This window comes from Chinchilla lanigera, unplaced genomic scaffold (genome assembly GCF_000276665.1).
Source record: "Chinchilla lanigera isolate Chin_1 unplaced genomic scaffold, ChiLan1.0 scaffold00030, whole genome shotgun sequence".
In the NCBI taxonomy this organism is placed as follows: Eukaryota; Metazoa; Chordata; class Mammalia; order Rodentia; family Chinchillidae; genus Chinchilla; species Chinchilla lanigera.
This window is the reverse complement of record NW_004955431.1, coordinates 20,123,550-20,142,190: the sequence shown is the minus strand read 5'-3', so window position 1 is coordinate 20,142,190 and position 18,641 is coordinate 20,123,550. Positions and strand designations below refer to the sequence as shown.

General features: G+C 33.5%; 1 protein-coding gene across 1 annotated transcript in view; it reads right to left on the bottom strand.

Annotated features, from left to right (window-relative positions):
• Atrnl1 (attractin-like 1) overlaps positions 1-18,641 on the bottom strand; it is a gene marked incomplete at its 5' end in the record, with an annotated part of 750,654 nt that overhangs the window by 602,828 nt on the left and 129,185 nt on the right. The window contains 1 exon segment of the mRNA XM_013515898.1: positions 12,805-12,959. Within this exon segment, the coding sequence (XP_013371352.1) occupies positions 12,805-12,959 (155 nt within the window).

The window sequence follows — 18,641 nt, the reverse complement described above, 5'->3', positions numbered from 1 at the left end:
ATATACCTCTATTATTGCCATGGGTAGATGGAATTCTGGCCATGGGTAATCAAGTGACTATGAGTCAAGAATTTTCTATTGTAAGTCGGCTCTGTCATCTACAGGAACATTAGCTGAATTGGTACCAAAGATCGAGCATAAACAGGAACACAGGGCACAAGCATTCTGCATAATCAGATGGTTCAGACACTTGTCATCCACCAGATATACCAGCACATCTTACAGCCATGGCCATATGGGGAATCTTCTATGCCCAGATGACAAGGAAAGGAAATGTCAATATGCCAGCTTGTTGTGGGATATAAATAAACTGCTTTAAAGATCAATATAAGTTAATATAATTTGCTTATAAGTAGTCTAGTCTCATTCTTGCATAATAAAGATTCTTACATTATTTATTAGTCTAACAGTAATCTAAACATGTAACTCTTGTCAAGAAGAAAATATACTTCTGTAATTCTCAGGTCATTCTCATTTGATAATCAGTTCAAGTCCTGACAAATAAAGGGAAAATCTAAATAAATATTTACATCATGAAAGTTAACAGAAATATCATTCCACATAAACACAAAAGCCACAGAGCAATAAGACTAAAACATACTATCTAGGTTACAGACTTTTTAAACCCAACACTACAAGGAATTTCATTTAAGATCAATTTTAATTCAAAATCAAGAAATTAGAGTTACAATCCTTTTAAACCCAAACTTCAGCAAACAAAATTATGCCATCAGAACAATTTTCTCCTGAGGATCCACATAATTATGAAATTCAGATATATCAGAAAAACTGAAATTCAGATATATGGATAAGCTAAAATTTATATATTAGTTAATAAATTATACACAAAAATGAAAAAGACTGCACAGTATTGGTAATTTTTTACAAATTCTTATTTCTCCATGAAAGCATTCATCTATAATATATTAAGGACATGCCTTAAAAATTCTGTTGGTACTCTACTTGAAATGTCAGTTCATAAATTGTCTTAACAGCTTAAGTGACACAATAGAAAGAAGACATGGGTTTTATGTACAAGGGTCAAAACAAGATGGATATAAGGAAACTCTATCAGCCATTTCAGTACTTTTATAATAGAAAACTACTCGTCTGAATATTCTCAATAAAATTTTTTCCATGTATTCATTAAAATAGCAGTACTTCACTAGCATTTGGCTTAACCCTTGCCCTAGGTCAAAATCTCTTTTAGTATTCTAAATGTATACAGTGTCCAAGAGATTACATTACTCATATGCATAGTTTCTTCTCAGGATTTTGTTCCTTGACACCCATTCAATAAATACCATGCTGTGAGATTTTCTTACTCTCCGGAAGGTAAAGTGGGCATCACTATTTGTCTCCAAATCTCAACTGAAATGATTTATAGTATTTTAACATACAATGATATTGGGCTGGGGATTTAGCTCAGCAGAACAGCGCCTGCCTGGCAAGCAAAATATCATGAGTCCAATTCCCGGGACTGGAGAAAAACAAAAAAAAAACAACAACAAAAATACCATACAATGATATTTTCTGTTGGCTTCAGTAAGTGGTCTTTTTTTTCCTTTAGTACACATTATGCAGAACAGTGGGGTTTTTTTTTGGTATATTTGTCAGTAAGTAGTCTTCCAATAAGTTACATTTATAGCTCTCCTAGTAATCAATCATAATTTAATTCCTGGAATAAAGTCTTAGTTTATTATAATTTTGGAATGTTTGCAATTTTCTTACTCAGAACAAATCAAATTGCTGGGAAACTTGTTACAAAAGATAAAAATGCATTGTTCGTTTGTCATATCTATCTCCTTGATTTTCTTTCTTTTTTGCTGGTCTTTTATGTATTTATGGTTTTACTGTCTTTCAGTTTCTACTATTTTTATTAGTAGAACACATTCATCAGTAGTACTACATAATGACCACATTCCTTGTGGGGAGTTAGTACATATACATAACACATTTTCATTCTTTTTTTAGAATTCCCTTCCCTCTCCCTCGTCCCTCCATCAATCTCTCCCCCCAATTTGCAAACAGTCTTTATTTTCTATTTCCTATCTTTAATTTGTTCTTTATTTATATTTTGGGCTTCTCATATATGAGACATGTGATAATTAAGCTTGTGTGTCTGATTTATTTCATTTAACATTACTGCCTCAAGGTACACCCATTTTGCTACAAACGACTCATTTATCCTTCTTTTCAGCACAGTAGTAATCCATCTGTACAAATACCACATTTCCTTTATCCATTCACCTATTGATGGACATATAGGCTGGTTCGAGACTTAGCTATTGTGAATTGTGCTGCTCTAAACATAGGTATGCAGATATTACTGTAATATGATGTCTTTAACTCTTTTAGGAGATGCCTAGAAAGGGGAATCGCTAGGCTAAATAGAATTTCTAATGATAGTTTTTAAAAGAATCTCCGTACTGATTTCCATAGTGGTTGTACTAGTTGACATTCCCATCAACAATTTAGAAGAGATTCTTTCCTCCCCAGAATTTGTAATTATTTGATTTCTTCATGGTAGCCACTCTTTTTGAGGTAAGATGGAATCAGTGTTATTTAAATTTGCATTTCTTTAGTGCCCAAAGATATTGTACAATTTTTCATGTACTTAATGATCATTTGTATTTCTTCTTCTATGAAGTGTCTATTCATTTCACTTGCACATTTTTTGAGTGGATCTTTTATTTGGGGGGTATACTTTTACTCAGTTCTTTATCTATTTTAGATATTAGTCTTCTGTCTGAGGAATAGCTGGCAAAAAAAAAATTTCTATTCTGTAAGTTGTCTTTTCATCCTGTTGGTTGTTTCCTTTGGTATGCAGAAGCTCTTAAATTTGATTTTATCCTATTTATTGATTCTCAGTGTCATTTCTTGTGCAAGTGGGGTTCTACTCAAAAAGTCCTTACCTATGCCTATGTTTTCCAGAGTTTTGCCTATTATCTAGTACCTTCTTTCCATTTGAACAAATAGATCTTTGATCTATTTTGATTTTAGTTCAGTATATGGTGAGATAAGTGTCTAGATTGAATCTGCTTCATGTGCCTACCCCGTTTTCCCAGTACCATTGTTAAAGAGGCTATCTTTCCCCCAGTGGCTCCTTTTTCAAAGATCAGGTAGCTAAATGTGCTATAAGTTGTTTTTGCCTCCTAGATTCTCCTCTACTGATCCACATGTCTGTATTTCTGTTTTTGTTTTGTTTATATTTGTTTTTGTTTTATCAATACCATACTGTTTTTATCACTGTAGCTTTGTTGAGTAACTTGAAGTACAGGACTGTGATTTCATCTTATTGCCCAAGACTTCTTATGCTATTCTAGCTCTCTTCTTACTCCATATGAATTTCAGGATTATTTTCTGTAGTTCTGTAAGTAATTCTATTAGTATTTTGACTGAGGTTGCATTAAATCTACATATCAGTTTTGGAAGGATGGCCATTTTGATTATATTGGTTTTGCCTATCAAAGAACAGAGGCTATTTTTCCATTTTCAGATATCCTCTTTAATCCCCTTTTTCAGAGTTCTGCAGCTTACTTTGTTGAGGTCCTTCACTTCATTAGAATAATTCTGGAGTATTTAATATGACTTAATGATATTCTAGAAGGTATTGTTTCCCTAATTTCTTTCTCAGTGAGTTTCTTATCAGTATACAGAAAGGCTATTGAGGTTTGCATGCTGGTTTTGTATCTTGCCACACTACTAAATTCAGTTATGAATTTTAGGAGTCTTTCAGTGGAATTTTTGGGTAATCTATGATCTCACAAAATCATTTCATCTGCAAATAATAATTTGACATCTTCCTTTCCCATAGGTATCCCTTTTGTTATTTTTTCTTGTCTGATTGATCTGTTTCAAAAACTTTTATCAAAGAAGAGAGGTTGTAGAAAACATCCTATCTTGTTCCTGGTTTCAGAGGGAAAGCTTTCAGCTTTTTCTCATTTAATATTATGGTGGCCACTGGTTTGTCATAAATGGCTTTTATCAGATTGAGATGGACATTCCACTTTGTAAAAGGCTTTTTCTGCATCTATTGAGATGGTCATGTGATTTTTGTTCTTCCTTTTGTATATGTGATGTATTATATTTGTTGATTAGCACATGTTGGACCATACCTGCATTCCTGGGATAAATTCTACTTGGTCATAACATATGATCTCTTGGATGATTTGTTGCATTCAGTTTGCCAGTATCTTGTTGAGGGTTTTTGCCACTATGTTCATTAAAGAGATTGGCATGGTGCTATTTTTCAGCTGGGTACTTTTCTGGTTTTGGAATCAGGGTAATGGTAGTTTCCAGAAATTGCTCTGGGAGTACTTCTTTCATCTAAATTTCATTAAAGAGTTTGAGTAAAAATGGTGTTTTGAAAACTATCTTCCCTAAAGTTTTGGAAGAATCAGCTGGTAGGGTTTTTTATTAATTCTTTAATTTTATTGCTTATTACTGGATTGTTCAGGATTTTTATATCTTCTTGGTTCAGTTTTGGTAATTTATATCTATCTAGGAATCCATTTATTTTGAAGTCTCCAATTTACTAGCATATCAATTCTCAAAGTAGGGGCTGGGGATTTAGCTCAGCGGCAAAAGCGCCTGCCTGGCAAGCGCAAGGTCGTGAGTTCGGTTCCCGGTACCGGAGAAAAACCAAAAAAAAAAAAAAAAAAAAATTCTCAAAGTAATCACTAATAACCTTATAGATTTCAACAAAGTTCATCATTCCTAATTACATTGATTTGAGTCTTCTGTATCCAACCCCTGCAACTCCCTTGGTAAGATTGGGTAGGAATTCATTTTGCTTATTCTCTCAAAGAACCAGCTTTTCAGGCTGGGGAAATAGCTCAATGGCATAAGTGCCTGCCTGGCAAGCACAAGATCATGAGTTCAATCTCCAGTACCACCAAAAAAAAAAAAAAAAGAACCAGTTTTTCAATTTATTGAATCTCTGTATGTGCTCGTTTCAATTTCATTACTTTTGCTCTGATTTTTATTAATTCCTTCCTAGTACTAGCTTTGAATATGAATTTTTCTACTTTTTATAGGCTCTTGAAATGCATTATCAGATTATTTGGACTCTGTTTTTCTGATATAGGCACTCAGAGCTATAAACATCCCTTTGAAAACTGCTTTTATTGGGTCCCATAGGTTCTGATATATTTTACTGGCATTACTGTTTCATTATAGGAACTCTCTTAATGCTTAATTCCTTCCGTGACCCATTAATTAAGAAGGCATTGTTTTACTTATATGTGTTTGCAATATTGCTGTGGTTTTTTTGCCACTGATTTCTACTTCCATTACACTATGATCTTATAATATTCACAGGGTAATTTCAATTATTTTGCATTTACTTAAGCATGCTTTATTGGCTAGCATGTGGTTTACTTTAGAGAAGGTCCCTTGTGCTGCTGAGAAGAATGTGTATTCTGTTATTGTTAGGGAGAACACTCTGAAGATATCTGTTCTAAATTTTATTGTTACAAAACAGCTTTAGGGGCAGTATATTAATGAGCCATTTTTCAAACCATCCTATTCATCTTTCAAAAATATCATTTTAAAAAACGGTTGCTAGAGTATGAGGATATCATGTTCAAGTGACTTTCAAAGTGCAGCACTTCATGTTCTTCACCTTCCTCTTTTAGTAGCATCATTTGATGATGAAGCCATGAACTCACTAGGATACATGATGAGCACTAAAAATCTACTCGGTGAGATCAAGTCATGGCCAGCAACACAGCCATTTACAAATACGAGGACGAGATCTACTGCAGTATTAGAAAGAAGGCTTTAAGATCTGAACCACTACACCCACTCCTGAGAATAGGACCAAGGAAGACTAAATTTTAAGAAACATATCAGGTAATGTTAAAGATTCACCCATTCCTTTTGGAATTATTTCTAATAAAATCTGCAGAATCTAGCAAAAGTATCCTTCTCCTCATTCACTTTTCCTTGTTTTTAGTCTCCAAAGGCTCACCTGTCAATTCATTAAACAAGAATTGGCTTGTATTTAGATGTCCCCCCAGAGCCTCATGGGCTCACAGCAGGATCTTTTCAGAGATGGCTGGATCTAGGTTTTGTGATAATGGGACTAAGGATATGTGGTACTGAAATCCACTGATTGGAATTAGCATAGTTCTGGGTGTGGATGAATGGATTTACTGAAGACGGAAGCCACACTCCCCCTCCCCAGGTGTAGGTGGCACCATCCAAATAGCATAAAGCCTGGATGGAATTTAAAGGGTCAGAGAGAAGGCAGGCTCACTGCTGCTTGCTGCTGCTAACTCCTGTTTGCTCTGCCATGTACTACTTCCCCTCTGTGATTCCCCTCTGCCATGCCACCCTGCTTTCGAGACAGCTGACTATGGACTGAAATCTCTGTAACTGTGACCAAAATAAACCTTTCCTCTCTTAACTTGTAGCTGTTGGGTATTTTGTCTCAGTAACAAGAAAAGTAAATAAGACACTGTTACATAGTTTCTGGACCTCTGGGTCCTCACTAAATCAAACACAACTCCCACTCCAGGTTGCTCCTAAACATGCAATCCTGTGACCCTGTCCCACAGCCAGGATGTCATGACCAATGGCTAAGGGCGGCTCTGTGCTCCGCCAGAGGGCGCTGGAACGTGGAGATACCTCTCCTTGATTTTCTACCATGAGATCAACTAATCTCTGATCAATTTGTGGGAGAAGTGGGCACAATAAAATCCTAAATGCATTGTGAAATATATTCAAGTGTCTTTTTTTATTTTTTTTTATTTTCTTTTGGTTTTTCTCCGGTACCGGGAACCGAACTCACGACCTTGCGCTTGCCAAGCAGGCGCTTTTGCCGCTGAGCTAAATCCCCAGCCCCTCAAGTGTCTTTTTTTAGAAGCTGTGTTTTTATTCCTAACTCACAGGAGCCCCTCCCCTCATCTCCCATAGTCTGGGATCCAAGGTTCATAGTCTATCCCCAACAATCGGCTTCACTCTACACCTGTTGTTTCCCTCCCCTACTTTTCCTTTTTTTCATCTTATGGGTACATTTTAGATATACATGATGATAACATTCATCATGGCGAATTTGTAGCATTATTTGGTATACCTTGCTTCTTTTTTTCCACCATTCCTCTCCTCTCCTGTTAGGCCCTCTTCCCTTCTTTACTTACAAAAGCCTTCTTTCCATTTTTACCTTCTATTCTTTGTTTTGTCTCTTCTTTCCTTCTTCCCCATTAACCTTCTTAAATGAACACCTTCTTCCCCTTTCCTTATATCGATTATACATTTTAGTCCTTATTTACACTTTCAGTTTCTCACACCAGATGAATCATGCAATATTTATACATGTATCTGATTTATTTCACTTGAGTATGATCTCAAAGTGCATCCATTTAGCTAGAAATGTCTCCAATTTATCCTTCTTTATGGCACAGCAGTATTCAATTGCATTAAAAAAAAACACATCCTCTTTATCCATTCATTGGCTGATAGGCATTTCCAACATTTACCTATTCCAAACTATGCCACTAAAAACATGGGTGTACATATATTGCTGTGGAATGATGCTTTTAATTTTTCCAGGAAGATACCAACAATGGGAATAGCTGGGTCAAATACAACCTCTAGTATTAATTTTCTGAAGACTCTCCACATTGCTTTCCATAGTGGTTGCACCAGTCTACACGCCCACCAACAGTGCAGAAGGGTTCCTTTTTCCTTGCAGCCCACCAGCCCTTGTTATTGGTTGATTTCTTGATGATAGACATTCTTTGTGGGGTGAGATGAAATATTAACATTGTTTTAATTTGCATCTCTCAATGTTCAGTGATATTGAACATTTTTTAAAATATTTATTTATTATTATTTCTTCATCTGAGATATGTATATTCATTTCAGATGTCTATTCATTTTTAGATTGGGTCTTTAAAGTTGGAGAATCTGCTATTTTTGAGTTGTTTATATATTCCAGATATTAATCCTGTGTTTGAGAAACAGGTAACAAATTTTTCCCACACTGTGGGCTGTTTTTGCACTCTTGGTGGTTTATCTTGCTGTGCAAAAGCTTCTTAACAAGATGAGGTCGGGTTGTTGACTCTCTGTCACAGTTTCTGTGAGATCAAGGCTTTATTCTTAGAGTCTTTGCCTATACCAATGTCTTCAAGAGTTCTATCTATTCTATCCTCCAACAGATTTAGTGTTTCTGTTTTAATATTTAGATCACTGATCAATTTTTATTTTAGTTCAGTTGATGCTGAAAGATATGGATGTAGTTTTAAGCTTGGACATGTGGAAAGCCAGTTTTTCCAGCATCATTTATTAAAGGGGCTATATTTTTTACAATGAAGGTGTTTCGCTCCTTTGTCAAAAATAAGGTGGTTGAGTATGTTTAGAGTTGTTTCTGAATCTTCTAATCTGTTCCACTTATCCTTGGGTCAATTTGTTTGCCAGTACCATGCTGGCTTTAATCACAGTATCTCTGTAGTATAATTTCAAGTCAGGAATTGTGATGTGCTCTGCCTTGCCTTTGTTGCCCAGAATTGCCTTTTTGCTATTCTAGTTCTGTGCTGGTTCCAAATAAATTTTAGGATTATTTTCTCTAATTCTGTGAGATTCCCATACACTACTGGAATTTTTATCGGTATTGCATTAAATCTACATAACAATTTTGGAAATATAGCATTTTTCACTATACTGATTCTTCTTACCCAAGCACAAGGGATATCTTTCCATTTTCTGATATCCTCTTCAATCTCTTTTTTCAGAGTACCATAGTTTCCAATGTAGAGGCCTTTTGCTTCCTTCATTAGATTGATTCCTAGGCTTTTTTTTTTTTCTATGTTTTAAGTGTCTATTTTAGTGTCTTAGTATAGGAATAAATATTATATGTTCTCTTCTCAGCTAAAAGATGATTCAGGTTTTTTCCTATTAGATCATGAAAAATCAACATAACATTATAGTGGTAGAAATAAAGTATTACATTTAGACTTGACTTCAAATTCTATGCATCTTAAAAACCTTGTACCTTTAGGTTAAACTAGGGTAAATCAGTATCTTCTTCTATAAATTGAATATAATTAATACACACTACAGAGATGTTATAATTATTACAGTATAAAGCATATGTAAAGAGTCAAGCATTATAGGAAATATTGGACAAATGTGAGTTCTCCCTCGCTCATTTGAAGAAAAAGAAAGAGGAAGAGGATGGAGACGGTTTGTTCTTTCTCCTATTTACTCCTATAGGAAAAAAAAGAACCCCTCAAGCAAAAGATACAATATAGCTTAAAGCATCAATAATTGACTAATTCATTGAAAAAGATATCTGAATGATTTTAAGGGTTTTCCTGACCTACAAAGAAACATCAGATGGTGATGTTTTCATTAAGGAAGAACCTTAAGAATTTAATGAACATCATGGAAAAATATGGATTAAGACAGAGAAATTAATGCAATAACTTCCAGAAAATGAAAATAATTATTAACATGAGTGGCAAGCAAGCTTGAGTTTTCATACCTTTGTTGGAGTGCCCCCAAAATTTAGATGATTTAATTTGAATATGATTTGCTATAAAATTATGTGCCTTACAAAACTATACCCAGTTTTACATATCACTCCATAGGGCTGTACAAAATTGTGTATGCTATGCTTCATGACTAGTGACTTTTTAAGAGTTCAATGAACCATAATTCCACCATATTATAAAATGGTTACTATATATTATCAATTAAAATGATATGGGTTCATCAAACATGGAATTACTTTTCAGTGTTTAAAGATTGTGCTTTTAAATATTCACCTATGAGGAAATTAATGTTGTATGTAAAACTGTCTGTTGAAGGAATTTTTTTAACTACTATTAATTCAATCTTATGTGAAGATTCAGCTGTTCCGCTTCTGGCAAGATATAATTTTCATTCAAATCCTATTCCCTTCCAATGTTGAAATAATCTAACACAGGAAATTACATTTTCATGCTTCTATTATCTCCTATTAGCTTTTTGAAGGCAGATATTATTAATTTTTCATCTTGTTTCACAATTTTATCTGAATTTTTATTAGAAGACTATCTTTACAGAAAATATCTTTTAATCTTGAAAAAGGTAACATGGTGGCTTTCTGAAAGCACAATAATACCACCAATAATAACAAAAATAATAAAGTTTTCAGATTCTAAAATTTCACTCTGAGCTACATTTACAAACTTACATTACTAAGTAATGTCTCGTGCTATATTTTATATTTGATCCAGACTCTTTGAATAATTTTGATTCTATTATAAGCTGCACTTTAGTCCGTTTTTAAAAATATAGATATCCAGTGCCTAATCTCAAAGAAGTTGATTATAAAGGTCTGTTATTTTTTTCCCAACCACCTTCACAGGGGATGCCAGGACACCTGTTTGAAAATCACCAGTATACACCATCTACATTTATCATGCCTAATCTGACAACACTGAAACCAAGGTTATATTTTCAAAGATTAATGATATTCACTTTTTAAAAGTTGTTCTGGCAGTAAATTTTACAACAGTGAAATGTTAGGATTGGCACAAACACACCTATTTGTTTAAAAATCATATAACGTAAGGTAAGCAGCTAAGCATTCAAGTGCATTTCAGTTAATATGCCAAAAAGTTCTAGTGTACTATACTAAAGAGAAAAATTAGCAACATATTTTTATAGAAGATTTATTTTCTAGTTTGTTCATTAGTCCATGCTTACAACTGATTCCACAAAACATACGCCAAAAGAAAGTAATTATTTTGAAAGACATTTTCTGATGTATGAAAAATAAGATGAAAATATTCCAACATTTGATGCTGCTAACCCAGGAGGGTAAGTACAGATTATATGGAGGAAATTTTCTAGGAACAATATACATATAATCAAATGAAATAAAACACTTTTGTTCTTTGTTGAGTTATAAGATTGACTTCATGTTTTAATTGCCAGCATTACTACAAGACAAAAAATCCTGTTAAAATAAGAAACAGTTTAAAATATAATTTTCTTTTTCCTAGTCCAAACAATTTGTTTGAAAAAGTGAAACTGATATTTAGTTCTCCCTACCCACAGCATTTGGAAATAAATATGACTAAACATAAAGTACCTGTGAATACATGCGGCACTAAGAACATACACTAGACCAGGAATGGCAAACCTTTTAGTGCTTTCAATAATAACAAATAACCTGCTGCAGCATGTATGTCATAGGCTGCACCAGACCCAATTATTCAGTGTGGTGCAGTCAACTAGAAAAGATTACCAAAAGTTTTTCACAAGTTACAAAAACTAGGTTGACCACTTACTGCACTCACGATTGTGAACAAGCTCTCCTTATTCCTGTCTATTTAATCTTCTTAAAATGAGTATAATACCATCTTGTCACAAGCTTAGAGAGGTTATAGATTTTGTATATAAATCCCTGAGCATACTGCCTAGCATTCAGAAGGGTTTTAATAAATAGTAGTAAGATTAAGATTTTGGCCTATAATCTGAACATGTTTCCCATTTTAGGCTACAATAAAATTTGCTATGGTTTCCTTAGCTTAAAATGCAGGATCTCTTTCCATCTCTATTTTTCTGAAACAAAAAACCTCTAAATGTTTGTTTTTTGGTTTTTTTTTTAACCTGTTAGCTTTTCTGACAAATCAAACCTAAAAAATAATCTTAAACAATATGGAACAAATAAAAATAAATCCCCAATTTGTCAACTAAAAAATAGAGTTTTTTTTTTGTTTGGGGTTTTTTTGTTGTTGTTGTTTTGTTTTGTGGTTTGTTTGGGTTTTTTGTTTTTTTTTTTGTTTTTTTGAGGCAGGGTCTCACTATGTAGTTCAGGCTGGCCTGAACTTGTTCATGTAGCCCAGGCTGGCCTCGAACTCATATGGATCCTCCTACCTAAGCCTCTCAAGTGCTGGGATTACAGGCATGTGACACCACACTCAGCTAAACTAATAGCTCACTCTTAAATTATTCATCACAGTATCAACTAGGCTTTATCAATAATATAATACAAAGAGAAACAATTTTTACTACAATGATCTTGTGGAAAGTTAGTTATTTCTGTAAGTTTTTCACTTAAATATTCAGAAAACAGCTCTATAAATAACATCATTAAAACTAAATGGATAATATAAATGTTCTGTATTTCTGATTTGGATTAACAGTGGTTTTTTTTGTTTTGTTTTGTTTTGTTTTTGGTACCCGGAATCAAACTCAGGACCTTGCACTTGCCAGGCAGCGCTTGAGCCACTGAGCTATATCCCCAGCCCTTCTATTTATGATTTGGTAGGAAAAGATTTTGTTAGTTGTTTTCTTTCTCAGGTACATTCTCAGCTTCTATTTTGTCTCATAATCTTATTTTTTTAGCTATACTTTCTCCATACTCCTTTCTGTAGCTCTATCAGATTCTTATACTTGTTATGTATAATTTTGTATAAATGTAACATTTTCACTGCTACTAAGTCTAAAATGTTGGCATTTCTACTTGTAATTTGCATAGCTTGACAGTACTCTATATCTGTCCATTACCAAAACTAACATAGTCACAAACACAATAGTGTGATATAGTGCTCACGCTCACATAAGGACAGATACAAAAAGGCTTCAGAATGGACATTTAAACCTACATTTCTATATACCACCGCCTCCACCACTAACTCATTCCAGCACTTCTGTTTTCCTAGCTCTATACTACTATATATTCATGATCTATCACTAAATTTATTTCTAAAATGATATATACATGCTGCAATAGAAATATTTAAGAATCTCTATATGGAAAACTTCTGATATTTCCTACTTTATACATTCCTAACAGATACATACCTATGTCATATGCCAGGAAATCGGCAGAAAAACATTTTGCACCGTTACTCAAGGAAGTGTCATTATGGGTATTTCCTCCAAAAATAAGCATAGCTCCATTGATAAGAACAGCTGAATGAAGGTATCTGGCAAACCCACTTTCTTTCAAAATAGTCCTACAGAATAAAATTTAAAAATGTATTACAAAGGATAAAGAGACCTCCCTGATTTAATATATTTTATAAAGGGTGGAATTTGCATATAGAATATTTCCTGGAGTTGTGAGGAAAAATAAGGGTTTTTTAACACATAAATGACCGCTAAGCTTCAATTTTTAAAATGAAACATTTGAAAAATCTCAGCATTTTAAAATACTTTAAGGAAACACAAATATCAAACAGAGTTGTTAATAATCATAATAGTTTATATTTTAAATTATTTTTATTTATAAAGGTAGAAAACAAGTTTTCTTCACACTAGAGGTCCAAAACATCATTTTAAGTAACAAAATAAGTAATGTTAAGTATAATAAACTTACTCTGAATTGTATTTTGTTATTAAAACTATAAAATTAATATGGAATTTGTTGTAAGTATAATATAATGTGCACAAAAGTGCAGATAACTTAAATCTAAAACTCAATAGATTTTCATAATATGAACATAACTAAGTAACCAGAACCTAGATCAAAAACAAAACAAAACATTACTACTATCTTGACTCTGATGACATGGATTTGTTCTGCCGTTTTGCACTTTTCATAAATGGAATCATATAATTGTACTCACTTGTGTGGAGATTTTTTGCTCAGGATTATTTTTAGATATATCTAAATTTTGTGTACTTAAAAATTACAAGTATAATGGATTTTTGAGAAATAGCAAAATTAATATAAATGTTCTTTTAATTAAAGTGTAGCTGAGAAGTTCTACAAATATATGCTCACAACTGTAACTGCTCTGAATGATTATTTATGTACATGATAGTATGAAACAATATTTTGTGACTATGCTGAGTAAGTCCCTGGAACAAAATATGTAAACACAGTTAGCATGTATACTATAGTTGTATGATATATGTAGTATCTCTAATTCTTTAATGCTTTCAGAGTGTGAGGCTGACTTCTAGGATGGTAATAGGAAGATTTCCACAAACACTCTCATCAGGGAAAAGCTATAGTTAGTAAGAAATATTAGACAGACACACATTTAAAGTCTCAGAAAATGTTACTAAGATCAACAGCAAATAAGGATACACTTTAGAATATCAACTCATTTTGGTAAGAATATAAATAGTATATGGCATTGTATCCATTACTCTCAGATACCCTCATCCTCCCTCCACCCCAACACACACACACACACACACACACACACACACACACAGCACTAGCTGAATTAACAGAACTTCTACCCTAGGTGGTTAAAGCCAAGAACACAAAGTACACAAACCTTCATCACTCAGCTCCTACTCCAGTGCAATGATACTTCACTGTTAGGCTACCAGCTCTTCTCATGCCCACTTCCCCTGACCCCTTCCCAAACTGGTATAACAGCCTTATTCCAAGAAAAACATGGGAGGTTTCTACCCAGCCCCACTCATCAGGACTCTAGACTAAGAATACTGGGACCAAATAATGCTTATTCATCCTAGACTCTCATAAGGTAGAGTTCTAGGCCAGAATAGGCAAATCTAAAAGACCAAGTCCCTACACAGCATCCTCCTCATAACAGCAATATCACTCTAAACAAGGGCACAGAGGTTTTCCCCAGTATAAGAGCATGCTAAAAAAGAGAACTCTAAAGCTCTCCCAAAGTAATTTACTTCATTTTATAAGAAATATTAGGAAATCTCAAGCCAAAAGCACACTTAAAAACAATGGAGAATAGACAAGAGTTAATTAAGGTTAATAACTTAAACCACAAACCAGCTATGACTTGAGCAGAGGGAACCAGAGGAAGAGCTAACAAAAAGTTTTCTTGCAGTCAGAATAAGCCTCATAAACTGGCCTCAAAGACAACTTCTATAAAGCAGCTCAAGTAAAATTCAATTATTAGACTGTGAACCAATCTGTGCCCCAGCAGCACTCTTGAAAACAATAAAACAATCAGTCACCAATTAGTGGCGGCTAACAGCTGAGTGTGAAAGCAACAGAGGCAGACAGCATAACAGAGAACTGAGAGTCAAAGGGAGCCCTGCTAAAGCTATCATCCCAGGGTGAGTTGTATATTTTTCCAGGATGAAACAGACTTCATTGCGAGTTCAGCCAAGTCTGTAAATAAAATAACAAGCAGTGCTAGAGAGATAATGACCTAGAATGCAGAATTACTACAATATATTAACTAAAATGTCTAGTTTTCAGGAAAAAATATGACACATAAAGCAATAGAAAATGAGTGAAATACATATGAAAAAAGGCAACAATAATTGCCTATGAAAGGACCAAACTGTCAGATATACTGAAAAAAATTTGATCAGCTATTTTAAACATGCGCAAATATTTAAAGAAAACATAGTTTAAAGAAGTAAAGAAAATCTGATAATGTCTTAACCAAATATGAAATATCAACAAAGAAATCATGGAACAAACCAATGGAAATTTTAGATCTTTAAAAATTAAAATTAAAATTTTTACCAGAAAAGCTCAATGGCAGACATGCGCAAGCAGAAAGAGAGAATCAATGAATTTGAAGACAGATCAATAAAGATTATACATTCTCAAGAACAGAGAAGGAAATAAACACAATGTGTGAAAAACATAGACCACCAACTACATGTACCATCCTACATGAACTGGGAACACCAATATGGACAAGAGAAAGAAAGACGTTAAAACTTAAAAAAAAAAACAATTAACAAACGCTAGTGAGGATGTTCAAAAGAGAAACTTTCATGTGCTGTTACTGGGAATGTAAATTACTATAACCATTACACAGAATACTATGAAAGTTCTTCATAAAAGTAAAAAAGATCTATCATGCTCTCTAGCTATCCCATTTACTTGTACAGAAAGGAAATGAACTCTTCAAAGAGAGACCCGCAGCCTTATGTTTATTGCAGCATTATTCACAATAGCTAAAATATGTAATCAGCTGAAATGGCCACCAATGAATGAACAGATAAAATGTTGCATATATATAACAAAATAATCAGTCACAAAAACGAATAAAATTCTGTCATTTGTAGCAAAATGTATTGAAGTGGAGAACATTATATTAAGTAAAATAAGCCACATCCAGAAAAACCAGTAGAACTAACAAATTAGTTCATCAAGATTGGAGAACAAAAGAGTAATATAGAAAAATCATGAGCTATAAGAGCTATGTACTAGCAATGAAAACTCCTGAGACTAAAAACAGCAAAACAATTCCATTTAAAGTAGCATCAAAAATAATATTCATAGATAAATTCAAAAAAAGAATTATAAAACATACTCTAAAATGAGAAAACACTGAAGAAAGAAATGAAAGAGGGCCTAAATTAATGGAAAGATATTTCATATTTATGGATTAGAAAATTAGAATTGTTAAAATGGTCATATGCCCCAAACAGATGTACAAAATCAACTCTATCAACTCTATCTATTTTCTCTATCAAAATCTGAGCAGGATTTTTTTTTTCAAAGGTAAAAACTGATCTTAAAATTCATGTAGAAATTCAAAGGATCTGGAAAGCTATTTCGAGAAAGACACTGGACCCCTTTCTCCCAATATATATGTAAATTAACTCAAAATGGATCATAAACCTAAATTTAAGCAGAAAAAAATAGAACATAGTGCTTTTTAAATTCACTATTCTCTAGTCTTTCTTTACAAAATAAAAATATTACTATCTAGTGAGTGGTAAAGGAATAATATGAATCACGAAAAATATTCAGCTAGTACAAAGATATTTAAAGCTAGTACAACCACTGTTAAAAATCAGTATGAAGATTCCTCTAAAACTAGAAACTCCACTGGACCCCGCTGTACCCCTGTGGGTATCTTTTCAAAAGAGTTAAAGTCATCATATTATAGGGATACATGCATACCTGTGTTTATAGCAGCACAATTCACAGCAGCTAAATTGTGAAAGCAGCCAATATGCCTATCAGCAGAAGAATGGATAATTAAAATGTAGTATACATATACAATGGAAAAAATGTGAGTCTTTTGTAGGAAAATTGATGGATCTTATAAACATAATATATATTAAGTAAAGTAAATCAGACACACAAGGCTAAATATCACACGGTTTCTCTCAATGAGAGGTCCAAAATGTAAATTTTAGGATAAAAATAAAGGAGAGATGGTAGGAAACAGAAGCCAGGTTAGAACCTGTGGAGATGAGAAAGGACTCCACAGACAGAGGGCAAAGGGAGGGTTCCATAGAAGGGAGAGTAAAAATGATTAAGATGAGATGAGCTAGATAGATAGGTGATAGATAGATAGACAGAAGACAGACCAATACCAGTTTCTCAAGATGAATGTAATTAGTATGTATCACATACACAAATAAAAGACTACAGAAGATATTTATGCATTTAAACTAAATAATTCAAAATTATTTAGTATTTCATGCTAGATAATAAGCATTTAACCTAAAATAATATAAGAACACAGCTAGAATTTATTTCAGGTTTATTAGGCCGGTAGAACATTTGAAGATCAATTAACATCACATCAATAGGCTATGGAAGAAAATCATATGGTCATATCAACAGATGTAAACCATGCATTTGACAAACTCCAAACCTTAGTGAAGATAAAAACTCTCAACAAACAGCCAATAGGATGGGAACACTCAGGTTGATAAACATCTGTAAAAATTTACGGTCAATAGTCAAGAACTAGAAGCTTTCCTTCTAAGAAAAGGACCAAGGCAATGATGTATCTTTTCTTCATTCCAACTCAACATCATACTAGTCTTAGTTATTACCATAAGAAAAGAAAAAAAAAGATATACAAATGGAGAAGGAAAAAATAGAACTGTCTTTGTTCACAAATGATACAAGTAGATACTATGTACAAAATGCCAAAGAATCAACAACATAAAAACTCCTGGAACTATTAAGCTATTATACCAAGTTTGCAAGATACAAGGCCAGTATACAAAACTCAACTGGTTTCTTATACACCAGTAATGAACAAGTAGGATTTGAAATTAGAAGTATACTATTTGCACTAGTCTCAGAAAAAAAAAGAAATAGGCATAAATCTAAATATATATATAAAGAAAATTATAAAATTCTCATGAAAAATTCAACTCTTTATGAAAATGATATACTTAGAGTGGAGTATAGTACATGTACATGCAATGGAAGATTAATATTATCAAAGTAAGCTCTTCCCATCTACAAATTCAATGCAATCTCAGTGTACCTTCCAGCAAAGTATGTGGTATATATCAACTGATTCTAAAATGTATATGGAATGCCAAAAACTTAAAACAGGTAACCCAATATTGAAGAATAAAGCCTAAGGACTGAAAATGCCTGGCCTTAAGCTTTACCATGAGGTGATAGTAATCAAGACAACTTGGCACTGGCAAAAAAGACAAATCCATAGAAAGACATACATCTCAGAAGCAAATCCACCCAATGATATTCAAGGAATCTTTGAAAAAGAAGCAAAAACACTTCAACAGAAGGTCAGGCATGGTGGCTCACGCCTGTAATCCCAGCACTTAGGACACTGAGGCAGGAGGATAGCTCCAAGTTCAAGGGCAGCTTCGGCTACAAAGTTTAAAGGCAAAATCTCACTATGCAGCCTATACTGCAGTGAAACCCTGCCTCAAAAAGACAAAAAAAAAAAAAAAAAAAAAAAAAAAAGGTAGGCAAACCTTGAGCATCAGTTCTGTGGCAAACCCAGGCTGGGTTT